Raw genomic sequence first — 13,528 nt, 5'->3', positions numbered from 1 at the left:
GCCCGGGGGCCGTGCCCGGCTCTGGCCGAGGGGCTCACGCTCTGCCTCCCCCCGCTTCGCGCAGGTGTCAATGCCATGCTCAGGAAGGTGGCGGTGGCTGCCGCCTCCAAGCCGCACGTGGAGATCCGCCAGGACGGCGACCAGTTCTACATCAAAACCTCCACCACCGTCCGCACCACCGAGATCAACTTCACAATCGGGGAGAGCTTCGAGGAGGAGACAGTGGACGGGCGAAAGTGCAGGGTAGGAGGAGAGCTGCGTGTGCGTGTGCGTGTGCGCGCTTGGAGCCGCGGGAGCAGCTTTGCCCCTCTGCCACCTTCCCAGCCTCGTTTCAGACGGCGCAGACACTTGTGCTGCCGCTGTCCCGTCGCCACCCTCCGCCCGCTTCCTCCCAGAAACGCTTCCTGGGGGCTGCAGCTCACCTTATCCCTCGTCTGCCGTTCTCCCCCTTGCAGGACGGGGTAAAACTGAAAGCTGAAGGCAACAGAGCACGGCAGGTCTGAAAGCAAAGCTCGAGTTTCTGCCTGCCCGCTCMTTGGCGGCAGGGTTGCGTCCTGCCCGCTTTGCCTCCCTCTCCCTTGCGAGACCTCAGCCGCAGGGAGGACGCTTCCCAGCCTCTGCCCCTGACGGCAGCCTGGCTAACGGTGGAGCGAGAGGGACCTCAAGAGTCAGGATTTAGAGCACAAATTGACATAACTTTTGTCCTAAAATGAATCAGCCGAGTTCACAAGCAGGATCGCAGCCTGTTGGTAGTTTTGGGCTGAAATCCTCTCCACTCCCTTCCGAAGATGCCTCTTCGCTGATCAGACACATCTGTAACAGTGTGAGATGGACTCTCAGCTAGCCGCCTTTCCAGGCGTCCTTGCACCAGCCCCTTGGGCAGAAGTGCGTTAGAGGGTCATTCAGTGGAGTGTTTGGGGGTTGTTTCTGTGTGTGAACCTCCTGCTCCTCTACACACACACGCACACACACACACACACCCAGGAATTGTAGATGGCAGCAGGGGGGGTATATTGCTGCTCCAAGGCAGCAGCGTCTTACACCAGCGTCTCACTGGTGTGGATACATGTGATCCAGGGTAATGGGGAACTGGGCTCCTGCCATGGATGAAAAAAGTTAACAAAGGCCTAGATTTGTTACCTTTGCTCAAGCTTTACTTGAAGAGCACGCTCACTGACATTTCTAAGATTATTTGAAATAGGAGGAAAGTGTGTCAGAGTGTAGTCCCAAATAAAGAATACAGTTTTAAAAGTATCCTGTGATAGTGAAATAACCTACTTTCCAGAATATAATCTTGCTAATTCTTGAGCCTGTTCCTGACACCATTTGCACCACTAAAAATTCGGGTGAATTCACTATCTTCAGTGCAATTGCTCTGAATTTAAATTGATGGAAAAAGGGGACAGATTCTGGGAAACAGTGAGCATTCAGAACATCCACTTGATCTAGCGTGAGTTACCATATATTTAACAGTTTGTTCAGGAAATGTTGCTGGCTTTGTTAATTTATATTGCTCGGCAAAAGTAGTATTTTAATGTCCTCATGCATAATGCATATACAATAAATGTGGCCCTTTTTCTAGAAAAGGATTTATTGCTGCAGATGGAAAAAAAATAATTACGGCTGTAAGCTTTGAAAGTTGGAAAAATCTGAACGAAATGTGTTTTGTGAAGTAATAAATTTTTTCCATGTGCTGTGAAATTATTTATAGTCCAGCCTGAGGAATGAGTTATACTGCTGTGTGTATAAAACCAAGATGGGGCTACAGAGCAGAAACTGACAGATAATAAAATAATACTTCAGAATGTAATTTGCGATACCTGGCAAAATAGCTGACTGATTATGGATTTTGATACACTTTATGAGGTGGAGGGTTTTTCTGCCAGCTAACTTGATCTATTGTTCATATGGACAAAGAGGGGTTCCGGGTAGTTGCAGTGAAAGGCATAGCTTCTGTAACTGCCATCTGAGGTGCCTTGTTGGCTTTTAAAAGCTATTGTTTTGAAAAAAAAATCATTTATAAAGGGAACAGCTAATTTTAAATCAAAGAAAAGTTTTTTCCTTTGGAAAGTCTGGGAAGTGTTAACTTGAATTTATGCAAACATACACACACACACACACACACACACACACACACATATATATATATATATAATGACACACTAATGAATGTCCCCATGTGCTAGTTGTAAAGCGATTACTTGCACATTCATTACAGGGGACCCTTCTGCACAGCTGTTCTATTGCATTGTAGAACAATAGTTCAATGCTAGAATGAAAAGCAACAGAAAGCCACGGCTTGCCTACTTGTGAAAGCTGAACAAAATCCTATGATTTTTCATTTTTCAGTGGTTTTATAGTCATTATTCAAATGCTTTGAAAAATGCCCTCAGCTATTTCAATCTCCAGACCCACAACCTTAAAAAAGAAATATCACAAACACTAGAATTCTAACAAAGTTTCTTTAATTTAATTTTGATTTGTTCTGGTTTGTTAGGACAGTATGTGTTTAACATACGATTAACTTGGCACAGTGCCATGTAGAATGAACGGTTATAAGTGGCAAGTACTGTATTATTTATGATCACAAAATGATACATATGATTCTTGATGCTTTTACACTGAGGGGACTCTGCAGCAATAAATAACACATCAGATAAAACCACATGTGTACAAAGATGCCCGGGAATGTAGACACTACCTTATTACATGTTTCTAAATTATACTTTTCAACATTAAGCATTTTATGAAAACTAAATGGCTTTTTAATTTGGAAACAAATGCAGATTTAAATTGAAAAGACATATTTACAATTACTTCATTAATATGTAAATATCTCCAAAATGCCCACTGACACCTTAATTTTGATTTCACCACTTTCCATTGAGGTCTTTTTCCTTTTGCTTTTACCTGTCTATGCGTTGCTCCTTTACTGCAGCAATTATTCTCACTACTGCTCATTGTTGTCTCTCTGCCTCATGCTGCCAGGGAATATAATTAATGTTATTCCTAATGGTTTTCTTGCCTGCAGAGTTTGGCCACTTGGGAGAATGAAAACAAGATCTACTGCAAACAAACTCTCATTGAAGGGAATGGCCCTAAAACATACTGGACTCGAGAATTAGCTAATGATGAGCTGATTTTGGTAAGTGATTCCACCCAACTCAAACAACATATTTATAGGTTTTTTATTGCTATGTAATATGAGTATTACTATTTTTCCTTACTTAAATCTATCTGGAAAACCACCATTTTCATAAGCCTTTACAGTACAATTCACGCGTCACATTTTTTCATTTTTTAAATGTTGTTTTTAAAGAATGAATGAAGATATTTGCAGGTTCTTACTTGCATTTCATTGATGCTATAGCTTTCTCCGTACTTTTATTGATAGAATTGTCACAAGTGGGCCACTTCTGCTCTGTAAATCCACAATAATACCAAAGAATTTACTTGATTTATTGCAGATTTTCTCTGGTGAAAGTGAGATCGAAGCATTTGACCTCATTTCTGGAGAACCACCTTTTTTAGGCATGTGCATAATGTATTGCTTCTTGTACACAATGACATGGTATACAGCAGGAGGAATGCGGCATGTTGTTAGCATGCTCAAATCTCATTCTGTTCATGAAGAACACGTAATTCCCCCCCACCTCTGCCACCTTCCCCAAGTTCCTGGTCATCTCTGAACCCAGTTCAGAACTGCCTTCACGAGTTTGTGAGAAATCCACTGATTTGCGCATTTGCTGTCAGCCAACATCCCCCCATCCCTGTGTGAGCCTCCACAAAGCAGCAGGGTTACTTGAGCCATTTTGTACCACACCACTGCAACTGCCTCTCCATTTCTGCCATAAATCACATGCAGTTTATTTACTTGTATAGTACTTATTTCTGTTAGAGTTGAGTTCTTTTCACTCAGTCTTTCCTCAGTAGCTCATTTACAGTAATGAAACAATATTCAGAACTAGGTGTAAGCGTGATTTGTCTGGGTAACAAGTAACAGTTCAGCTTGAGTGCAGAATCATTGCATTGTGCATGCTTATGCTAGGGAATTCTGGATAATTCAGCTGACTGCACTGTTATGCCTCATCGGTTTGGCCTTAGAAGACGTGCTGCTGGAGTGAGGGGTAAGAAAACATCAAAGCAGGGAGTTTTTATTTCAAACTATCAGACTAACTAAACCCTTGCACTTTAAAAAACAAACAACCTCTTCAGTGTTTCTCTAAAGCAGTTGGAGCTCTGTTTTTAAGATCACATCTGAAACAAAAAAGGCCCAAACCTAACCTAACCAAGTATAAACAAAAAGCTTTTAAAGTGCAGACATCTTGGAACAGTTCAGCCGTATTTTAGGAGGAGGTGGATGCTGTTAATGAAATCACACTGGTTTCTATAAAATGAATATTCAGATTATTGATAATTTCTTTTGGCTCAACCACTGAAATTCTTTATATTATCCAAATAATTTAGGAGGCAAAGTACTTTGATCTCTGCTTTATATCTTTATATATAATGGAGTGACCACAATTCATTCTCCAGTATCATTTTTCCAGCTCTCTAACAGTGTATTTTTGTAGTTTATTATTTAAGCAAAAAACTAGTGAGGCAGCTGCTGAACAAAGCAAACTCTTCCAGGCAAAGCAGGAGAGCCAGTCATAATACAGTTGCCTCCTGCAATCAGCAACATGAACTTACCCAGCTGGGGAAGAAGAATGAAATTGGTTAAGAAACCAGAGAGATTCAAAGATTATAAAGCCATCTAGTCTGATGTTTTGTATAATACTATCTCTGATTTTTTGTATAATACAATCTATTGGGCTTTTCTGAATTAATTCTTTTTCAAATTAGGATATAAATTAGAAAAACCTCCTTCTGATTAAAATATTTCCAGTCATAGAAATTTGATCATAACTTTTGATAAGTTGCTTTACTGGTTAGTGTCCCTTGCCATTTAAATGGCAACACCTTACTTCTAATCTGTGTCTGTCTAGATCAAACTTCCAGCCATTGCATATTGTGTGTATGAGGACATAAATAAGATGCCTAAAGTTCATTATTGCAAATACTTCTCTTAACATCACTGATCAAGCCACCTCTTAGAAGAATCTTCTGTTTGTTAAGCTAAACTATTGGAAGACCTTGAGTCCTCCAGTATAAAGCAAGGTTTACCTGAGTCATTCTTCCACTGCATCTATGAACCCGCTCCAATTTATCAATTTCCTTTTTGTACTACGGACACCAGAACTGCACATGCTGTTTTGCTAGCAACGACAATAGCACCTGATGCAGTGGTGACTTGATCTCCTTGCTCTTATCTGAAATTCTTCTGTTTTATTCACAATGACTGTGTCAGTCCTCACTCTGGGACCCCATGTTCAGCTGAGTATGATCACAAGTAATTTTCCTGGTTTCTGATTCCCCAGACAGATCCCCCTCTCCTCTCCTGCAAGTTGGGACTATGTTCATTCTTTGCAATGTATGACTTTTACCATGGCCTGTATCAAAATGTAGTGTTTGCTTCCAAGTGATCCAGATCATTCTGTATATTAACTGATATATACAACTGTATATATGTACACATAACTGTATATAGTGATATATTAACTATTCTGATATTAACTGCTCTCTCTATATTTCACTATTTAATATGATACTCAGTTCTATCCTTTTACCCCTTTTCTGAAGCAGAATGGCCTCTTTTGCTTTATTAAATGTTAGGACATTACTTTGTCCTCAAGACAGAGATTTTCAAGCCCCTCATGACATTCAGTGGGATTGAACGTCCAACTCTTTTATCAGCTTGGGTCAACGTGTTCAAAATCTTCTGAAACCCTGAAGTTTAGTTAATGAGGAGGCCTTTTTAAGAGTAATGATGGTGAGTGTGAGATCTCTGGTTCCTTTGGAGAAGTTGAGACGGACCAAAATTAACTCTTCTGGGAGGCAGGGAAGGGTCCTACTGTTTGGAAGAAGACAGAAGAGGGTAAGCGAAGCTGCTTTTTCCTGTGTCTAGCCCATACTTTTAGAACCTCAGGATATTCCCTCCAGGCCATTATTCAGGCTTTAAAAGCTGAACTATCCCAAAGGGGTTGACTGGGGTGTATCCCTCAACTATGACATGGGGCAAGGTTAGGAATAGGAGCAATTAGTGGGAAAACTTTGAGATCTCTTTTGATCTCTTGCCTCTCAGTTGTTTTGGGATTTTTCATCACTCCAGTGAAGAAAGATCCTAATTAGATTATGCTTGGAAATCTTCCGTGGACTTGAGTCTGCAAACCCCATTTATATCTTACTCTGCAAGACTAAGATCACAGTGAGAAGAAGGGATCTTTCTTTAACTTCTCCCCTCCTTCTCCTTCGATCCTCCCAGCTTGGTTAGGGTTCTTTATGAGCTGAAATTCACTCTCATGCATTTTTGTTCCCCATATCAGTTTAAACGTTTAACAATTTCCATTATCAAACTTCTTAAACTTCCCTACTTACTTAAGAATACTTTCTCTTCTTACACCCTTCCTGACGTTCTTTGGTGAGCTTGCCCTGTTTCCATTCTGGCAGAACTTCTTAAATAAGCAGGAGAAAACCACATTCCTGTGAACTTTTGGATCTCTGCAGTTGGGAAAATGTCTTTCATGGGGCAGAGCCTGTGATGTAGCAGTTTATCGACTCTGTAAGTCTGATGTTTCTTCTCACACTCTACTCCTGCTTCGCGATCCAAGAAATCTTTCAAGACATCCTGAGTCTTCTTCCTAGCTATTACCATGCATTTGTAGAACAAATCAAAAAAACTCATATACCATGTGGAAAAAGTTGCAAGAAGGAATCTAAATTGTCCTAGACTGAGACATGAATGGGAAATAGGTTTGGGGCAACAGGCAGGGGGGTAAGGAATGAGTTTTGCTCTGCTAATACTGGCTGCATAAATCTTGGAGCTTTGCCATGTAATTTTGATCTAATGAGTTGCATTGCTTAGGGGGTCTATTAGATTATGACATTTCCCGAGTAGAAGGATATATTTTTTCTCTCTAACACAGCATGTTAAATAACATGCATTTATTATCACACATTAAAAAAAAAATCAGTGTTGAATTGTCATGGCTACCACAGAACTAAAATAGAAACCATATTACTGTATAATTATCAATCTTTTTTGCATCCTGGCAGAAGAAGTTCCTTATGTTCTTCAAAGACATTCCCTTGGAGCAATAAGATGGTCTTTCATGTCGCATCATGTCCTCTGGTACACAGATGCTGGGAACAAATTATTCAGTTAGCAAAAGTTTTCTTTATCTTCAGGTACCAGTTAGTCTGTTTCTTAGTTCTCCTTAGATCCTTTGTAACATAGTGAATGAGATTACTCTTATCAGTAGCGTGAATAATATTTGGCTCATACTATGGCAGATGTAGGTCTCCAGTGCTGTTAGAAAGAGTTACAGGTCACTTGTTACACTATCATAAATTCTACCACTAAAATGATTTTCTTTCACCTGAATCAGGGTAGCAGGATCAAGCTCCACTTTCTAAAAAAGGTGCTGCTAACACACTAGAACATTGCAACTCCTTTAATCAGTGCTGTTTATTCTAATCTCATTTGATGTCCTTGCTGGGATTTCAGTGCTGCATTTTTAGAAGTACTGAATAATCCAGATACAAAAATTACATGAAATATGCAAGCGAAGGAGGCAAAAAGGATAGATCCCCATCAGAGTTCACATTTTTTTGGTCTTGACTGTATCTTTAGACTATGCTATATTGTACTTTAAGAGTCAGAGTATCCTCATTTACACCACCACACTCCGGAGTTACTCTGGATTAGCACTTGTGCAATCAAGATCAGACTTGATCCCCAAAAATATATATTTCATTTACATGTCTGAAAATTAGGATGTGGGATTCAGGCTATTATAACTTACTTCCTTAACTTTTCTTTTATAATCTGCAATGTTTTTGCTGTTGCTCTGTGTTTTTGTCAGGGACATTAATGAGCTATCAATCATTCATGTAAGTCAGAAGAACAAAAGGTCTGCTCTTACAAAGTTAAAGGATGCTACTTCCAAATGTGAGCTATTCAAATGAGAAACATTTATGATCTGTCCTTATCTGCATTGCTGCTTTCATAGCTGCTCATGCCTCCATAGATTTTAGTTTAATCTGCAACACAAACACTTTTAAATGGGTGATTACTGAAGAGGGGCTTTAAAAACAGCCTCAAACCACATTTTACACAGTTCACATATCACACAGGGGTTCTCAGAATCAATTATAGCAAGGGTCAAAGGTCAGGACATTGTGGGGTCTCAAGCATGGCTTCCATCCTCCTTTCTCTCCCCAGAAAAATCATGTCGTAGTAGATTAAAACTGGTGAACTGTGGAGCCTAGGTGAGTGGGTGAACATTTTTTAAATGATATTACTGGCTTCTGAAATTAAACACAGCAGGTAAGAAGGTTCAGTGCAGATTTGGAAAGATATTTTGCAGCTGAATGCTGAGATGTGTGATGTGCCTAAGCCCTGTATTGAAAAACATTAAACTACTTCAAGGTTTAACTTTTCTATAGTTTTTGAAGTGTGATCTTAAGTGAACTCAGCTGTCAAAAGGAGGTCACGCTTTTAGTGAGGTCAGTGGAGGTTTTGCTGCAGCCCTGATAAAAGTCCAGAAGCCTATAATCATGCATACGTGTGTATTGCATGGTCCTAAAGCTTTAATTTAATATTTATCACGAGGGGATTTACTAGGGGGCTTAGAGATCTGCAGCCTCTGCCCTGTAGCAGTGCCTGGTCTGGGGCACATTTCCAAACATAAACAAAGAAAGAAGCCAAAGCCTTTGTATCCTGGATGAATCTGATCCTGTATACAGCCTGTTATAGTATCAGTTGTAGCTTGGATGCTTGCTGGGTACAGGATTTCAATATTATTAATGGGAGATACTACTGGCTAGTGTTCTTATTTCTGCCATTCACTTGCTGCCTGACTCTGAGGAAACTGTATAATGCTGCAGTTCGCAGGCACAGATATCCAGCATTTAGATACCTTGATAAATGACCCGATTTTGCACAGTCCTGTCCACTGATGTCCCACAGAAAGTCATATATTGGGTGACTTGCTATTAGTATCCAAGTTTGAAAGTGGGGGCTGTACCTTTTGTGACTATGTCCCCATAATGATCAGCCTCCATTCTTAGAGCCACAGGGAGAAAGGGAGTAAACAATATGTCTTTATTGTGAAAATCTGTATCTGGACAAGATCAATTAATGATCATGGATTAAGTGTCATCAGTTTAAAGATTTAAAGAGACACTTGATTTTATCCTGTTGGAGGGAGTATTGCTTCTGTTTTACAGGATGCATGTGTACACATGGAGGCCGTTGCGTGTGGATCCATGCAAAACTTTTTCTGATAATGGAAAGTGCTATTCATTTAAGTAATATCTTCCCTTCTTCCTTTATTTGCATATGTGCTCTCTCTTCCTTTTGTAAGCTGCCTCTGTAGGTTGGTCAGTCATGATCAGATAACGGGATTTTTGCATACACTGGCAGAAGTGATCTTTTCCAGGTGATTGTTTCAATGACAGTTTTCCTAATTATACTGTGTTTTCCACATATCACAAAGGCTCCTCAGAAAATCTTTATAAAGAAGGCCATCAAAAAGCTGATTTACCCATACAATAAAGTATTACTGCTCTGTGGTTCTTGTTTAATTTCTACTGATGTCAGTGGTCATCAGATCTTGAGTGAACTGAGAGGGGTCAACTTACTGCATTATCCCCTTGCAAAGCTTTGTTTGCAGTGTGGTTTTGGACTCTTTTTGCTACAGATTGTGACAAACCAAGTAAAGAAAACTGATCTGTAATTTGCAGTGATTGTACACTTGAAATCCTATTTTAGATTTAGACAGAAGCCTTGCCTTGCAGCATTTTGTAAGATGAGTGGGTGCTTTACAAGCTGATGGGAAGGTGGTGTTTGAAAATCCTGCATCTTCTCATTAGGTATCAATTGAGGTTTGGTAGTGCTGCACTCTTTTGCGCTACGCTGGTGAGATTTCACCACCAAATAGCCAAGCTCTCTCTTTCTCTTTCTTAGAAAGTTTTACTTCTTTTAGTCATCGTAAACTTGAAAGTCTGCTTGTTCTGACAGGAACTGTCGCTTCTTTCCAATCTAGAATTAGAACCATAGATATTAAGCTGCTCCCTCCTACCCCTAAACACAAGGATTTGAGTGTGAAGGACAGAGAAGTAACAACCTTTTCATTTGGATCTTCCCCTGAGCTTGGGCCCAGACATAAATTAGATGTTTCAGTTCAAATATGAAGGAATTTGCTGCATTTAAGAGGGTTTATTTCCTTTTATTTTTTCACTGCACAACTGTATTTGATAAAGACTATTCCAAACAACTTTGTGTATTCATACTTTTTTATGTGTCATTATTTATATACATCTGGTACTGGAGAATGGCATTCCATGAGTTTACAGTCCGCAGCTGTTGTTCAGAAGTACTGAGAGCTTGAAAACCTTGATGTTGCAAGGATTTCCAACCATTGAGCAAAGTGACACAGATCTGACTGATATCATTTCAGCCTGAAAGTGTGAGACAGTGGCACAAACTCTCCAGGGGTGCTGCCAGCTGCCAAGGGAAATACCCGTTTGCTCTAACATATTTAGTTGATTTCATATGTTATTTTGTTTATTCTGGTCCATACCTGGATACATCATTTAGTTCTCGTATCAAATAATACGAGGAACTTAAGTCTGTTCTTGACTTCTCTATATAGCCAAAATTTCCACCAAGTGCCTACTCCAGAAGATGCTGCAGATCTGGGTCTTTACTCCACTACAAGGCACTGTAAGCTCATCCTAGTCTCAGGCCATGTTTGTTGCCCCTATGTGGGCCCACTCTTGCAGCCTGGCCAGATGTAGGTTTGCAGCCACAGAAGGACTTCAGGCTCTGCCCTGTGTTAGAAGAGTGAAGTGTTAGGTTCATTTTGAAGTTTGATTAAACAACTCTGAGGCTGGAGAACACTTTATTTGCAGTTAGTTTCCTTAATTTTAATAGGGCCTCTCACTTTCAAAATGTGGGTTGCACAAATGAGTTCAAAAGTGCCTGAAAAGCAAGGTCCCATGCGTATCCACAAAGAAAGGAATGTAGCTAGTTTGAACATGTTCCTCTCTGCTTTTTTTTAGCAACATGTAATGGAGTTTTATCAACAATGCCAGTAAACTACAATAAAATAGGAACACACCTTACTTTTGTAAGTTAACATTTAAACCATGTATGTAATGACTACTACAGCCATTTCTTTGTGTGCTTAAATAAGGAATTAGGTGGCTAACCAACTGAATGCCTGTAAGATATAAAATCTAAGTGCTAAAAAATGCAGCTGATTCCTGTAACAGGTCAGAGGCCACATAAACCTGAGCTGGGTCTTCAAGGAAAGGATGCCTGGCTGTTTGAAAAGAGCCAAGTGACTATATGGTACTCAGGACCTGATTATTAGTAATGGGGCTTTGCATGGATTTGATATCTTCACAGCCTAGATTTTGCCTCTGTGTATAATTTTGGGAATGTTCAAGGGAGCCATAGTAAGGGTGTTTGCGGCTGGTGCTGTGGGCAGCAGAGAACTAGCTGCATCCTTTAATGTTCATTTTCAGACATTTTCATGTGTAATTTAAAAAATTATATAAAGATTGATAAGATAAGCTCTTCATAGGCATAAAAGCCTATATATATTATATAAAAGCCATATTTATTTCCTTCATGGTTAACTGCTTACTTAGATTTTAGCCTTCCTGACCTGAAATTACATACAAACGTTCTGGAGCTTAGGTAGCCTTCTCAGACAGCGCCCACAATCACAGTCCTGCCTAAATGTCCTGGTAATCAATACTGCGATATTGCCGTGGTAGAATTGCCGTTTAAGTGCAGTGCGGTACTACAGGGCTATTTAAAAAAACAGCAGACTTCCAGATGCACAGCTGAAACTCTGTTTTAGTCAATGGCATAATATCGTATAAAAACAGCTCTAGGACAGTCTAGGGACAGTCAGTGTACTCTGAGGTACTGAATTTGGTATGAGAAATAGGATAATAATGGGATATAGCCTCTAGTAAGTCAGTGACTCTCAGATATGTAGTGATCAAACACTTGTGAGATCTCATTGTTTTTAGTTGTGTGAAATGAGTTTGGTCTCCAACCATGTGTTCATTATGTGCCCTCATTTCAGACCCATATCATAGCTAACAGATTCACTGGTTAAGGTCAGAGTATCCTGAAAGAAGGCTGTGATTGACACTGCCCACATTACAGCTCTGGAAGAACAGATCTGAGTCTGCTAGTATGCTGATCAACATCTTACAGCAGCATTACATTCACAGGTTCTATGTATACATTCACCAGATCTTCAGCATAGCACCACTGACTTCATTTGAACTACCCTGATTTAGAGCTGCAAATATCAAAGAATACCTTTTGAAAATGGCATCTACTCTGAATTCCATCCTCAGCATTTCCAGTTCAAAGTGCTACAACTGTTTCTAAATGTAAAAACAGTACATTCCAAATTCTCATTCTTTTCTCATGTTTATTTATAAATGCATGCCAAGAAACTATAGAAAAAAGGGAGTTTCTGGGCCATTTATCATTCTGACAAAATTCATCATGCTTGGGAGAGTAGGTCACCTATAAAGCATTCCTCTTCCAAAATGACTCATTTCTTTACTCTCATCTGTCACAGGATGTAGGAGATTGTATTTCTGCTATAGAACTAGCTACTGTAGTAAAAATAACATTAAAAAATGTATTCAGTGTTGGCTGTTTTCATCTCTTCTGATTGATTTCTATTTCTTTTCCAGACCTTTGGTGCTGATGATGTTGTGTGCACAAGAATTTATATAAGAGAGTAAAAACATCAATTTGCTTGTCATCTGGGATGAAGTGGAGAATTAAGAGGCAGCCATTGTGAAAAGCCCCAGTATAATGAGTATCCGTGTGTACTGTTACTAATGCGGTGTTGTATGTGACCGTGCGTGCTATATCTGAATCCATATCCTCTGTTAAGTGTATTTTGCTTTTATTTTTTGTCACAGAAAATGTTCCTTCTCACTTTTTTGCTGTCATTTTTTGCATCTGCTTTGTATTTTGTAGTTGTCACTTGGTATGGTTTCATCAATTATTAAATTTATTGGGCATAACTCACAGCCGTTTGGGGGTGTTTTTAATAGAAAACCCAGCAATGATTGGGTTAGGATTGAACCACTTTCACCCTCTTTTGAAGTCAGTGTGGAGTTTCACTGCTGTTGGCTAGCACTAAGGTGCCAGTGAACACCTCCTAGAGCAACCCAAAGTGCAGGAGAGCAAGTGAATTGCAAGGCCTTTCTCAGAGCTGCAGGCTGCTCCCTCAAAACCAGAGCTCAGCCTCTCTCCTTCTTTTTGACCTGTCTCCTGGGGTAATCACTGGGGAATAATTCCCATGTCCTGTGAGTGCTGGGGCTGTGATTCAGCAGAGCCAGACAAGACAAGACAAGCTCTTTACGCTCTTTTCTGCTG

At 40.0% G+C, this 13,528-nt stretch overlaps 1 protein-coding gene across 1 annotated transcript; it reads left to right on the top strand.

The window, feature by feature from the left end:
- The first annotated feature begins 69 nt into the window (after positions 1-69).
- CRABP1 (cellular retinoic acid binding protein 1) lies at positions 70-13,179 on the top strand. The gene is made up of 3 exons (XM_026068286.1): positions 70-243; positions 3,032-3,145; positions 12,835-13,179. Exons 1-3 carry the CDS (start codon positions 76-78, stop codon positions 12,883-12,885), a joined length of 333 nt encoding a protein of 110 aa, XP_025924071.1. The 5' UTR covers positions 70-75; the 3' UTR covers positions 12,886-13,179.
- Positions 13,180-13,528: the final 349 nt, after the last annotated feature.

The sequence above is a fragment of the Apteryx rowi genome, unplaced genomic scaffold (genome assembly GCF_003343035.1).
Source record: "Apteryx rowi isolate R43461 unplaced genomic scaffold, aptRow1 scaffold_27, whole genome shotgun sequence".
Taxonomy (NCBI): Eukaryota; Metazoa; Chordata; class Aves; order Apterygiformes; family Apterygidae; genus Apteryx; species Apteryx rowi.
Note: the sequence above shows the minus strand (reverse complement) of the source record. Positions and strands in the feature narration are given on the sequence as shown.

Bases quoted from the DNA above. Each gene is read 5' to 3' on its own strand.
- CRABP1 (XM_026068286.1), top strand. From the start codon at position 76: ATGCTCAGGAAGGTGGCGGTGGCTGCCGCCTCCAAGCCGCACGTGGAG. The intron at 244-3,031 runs GTAGGAGGAGAG...TCTTGCCTGCAG, and splicing joins TGGACGGGCGAAAGTGCAGG to AGTTTGGCCACTTGGGAGAA. The intron at 3,146-12,834 runs GTAAGTGATTCC...TTTCTTTTCCAG, and splicing joins CTAATGATGAGCTGATTTTG to ACCTTTGGTGCTGATGATGT.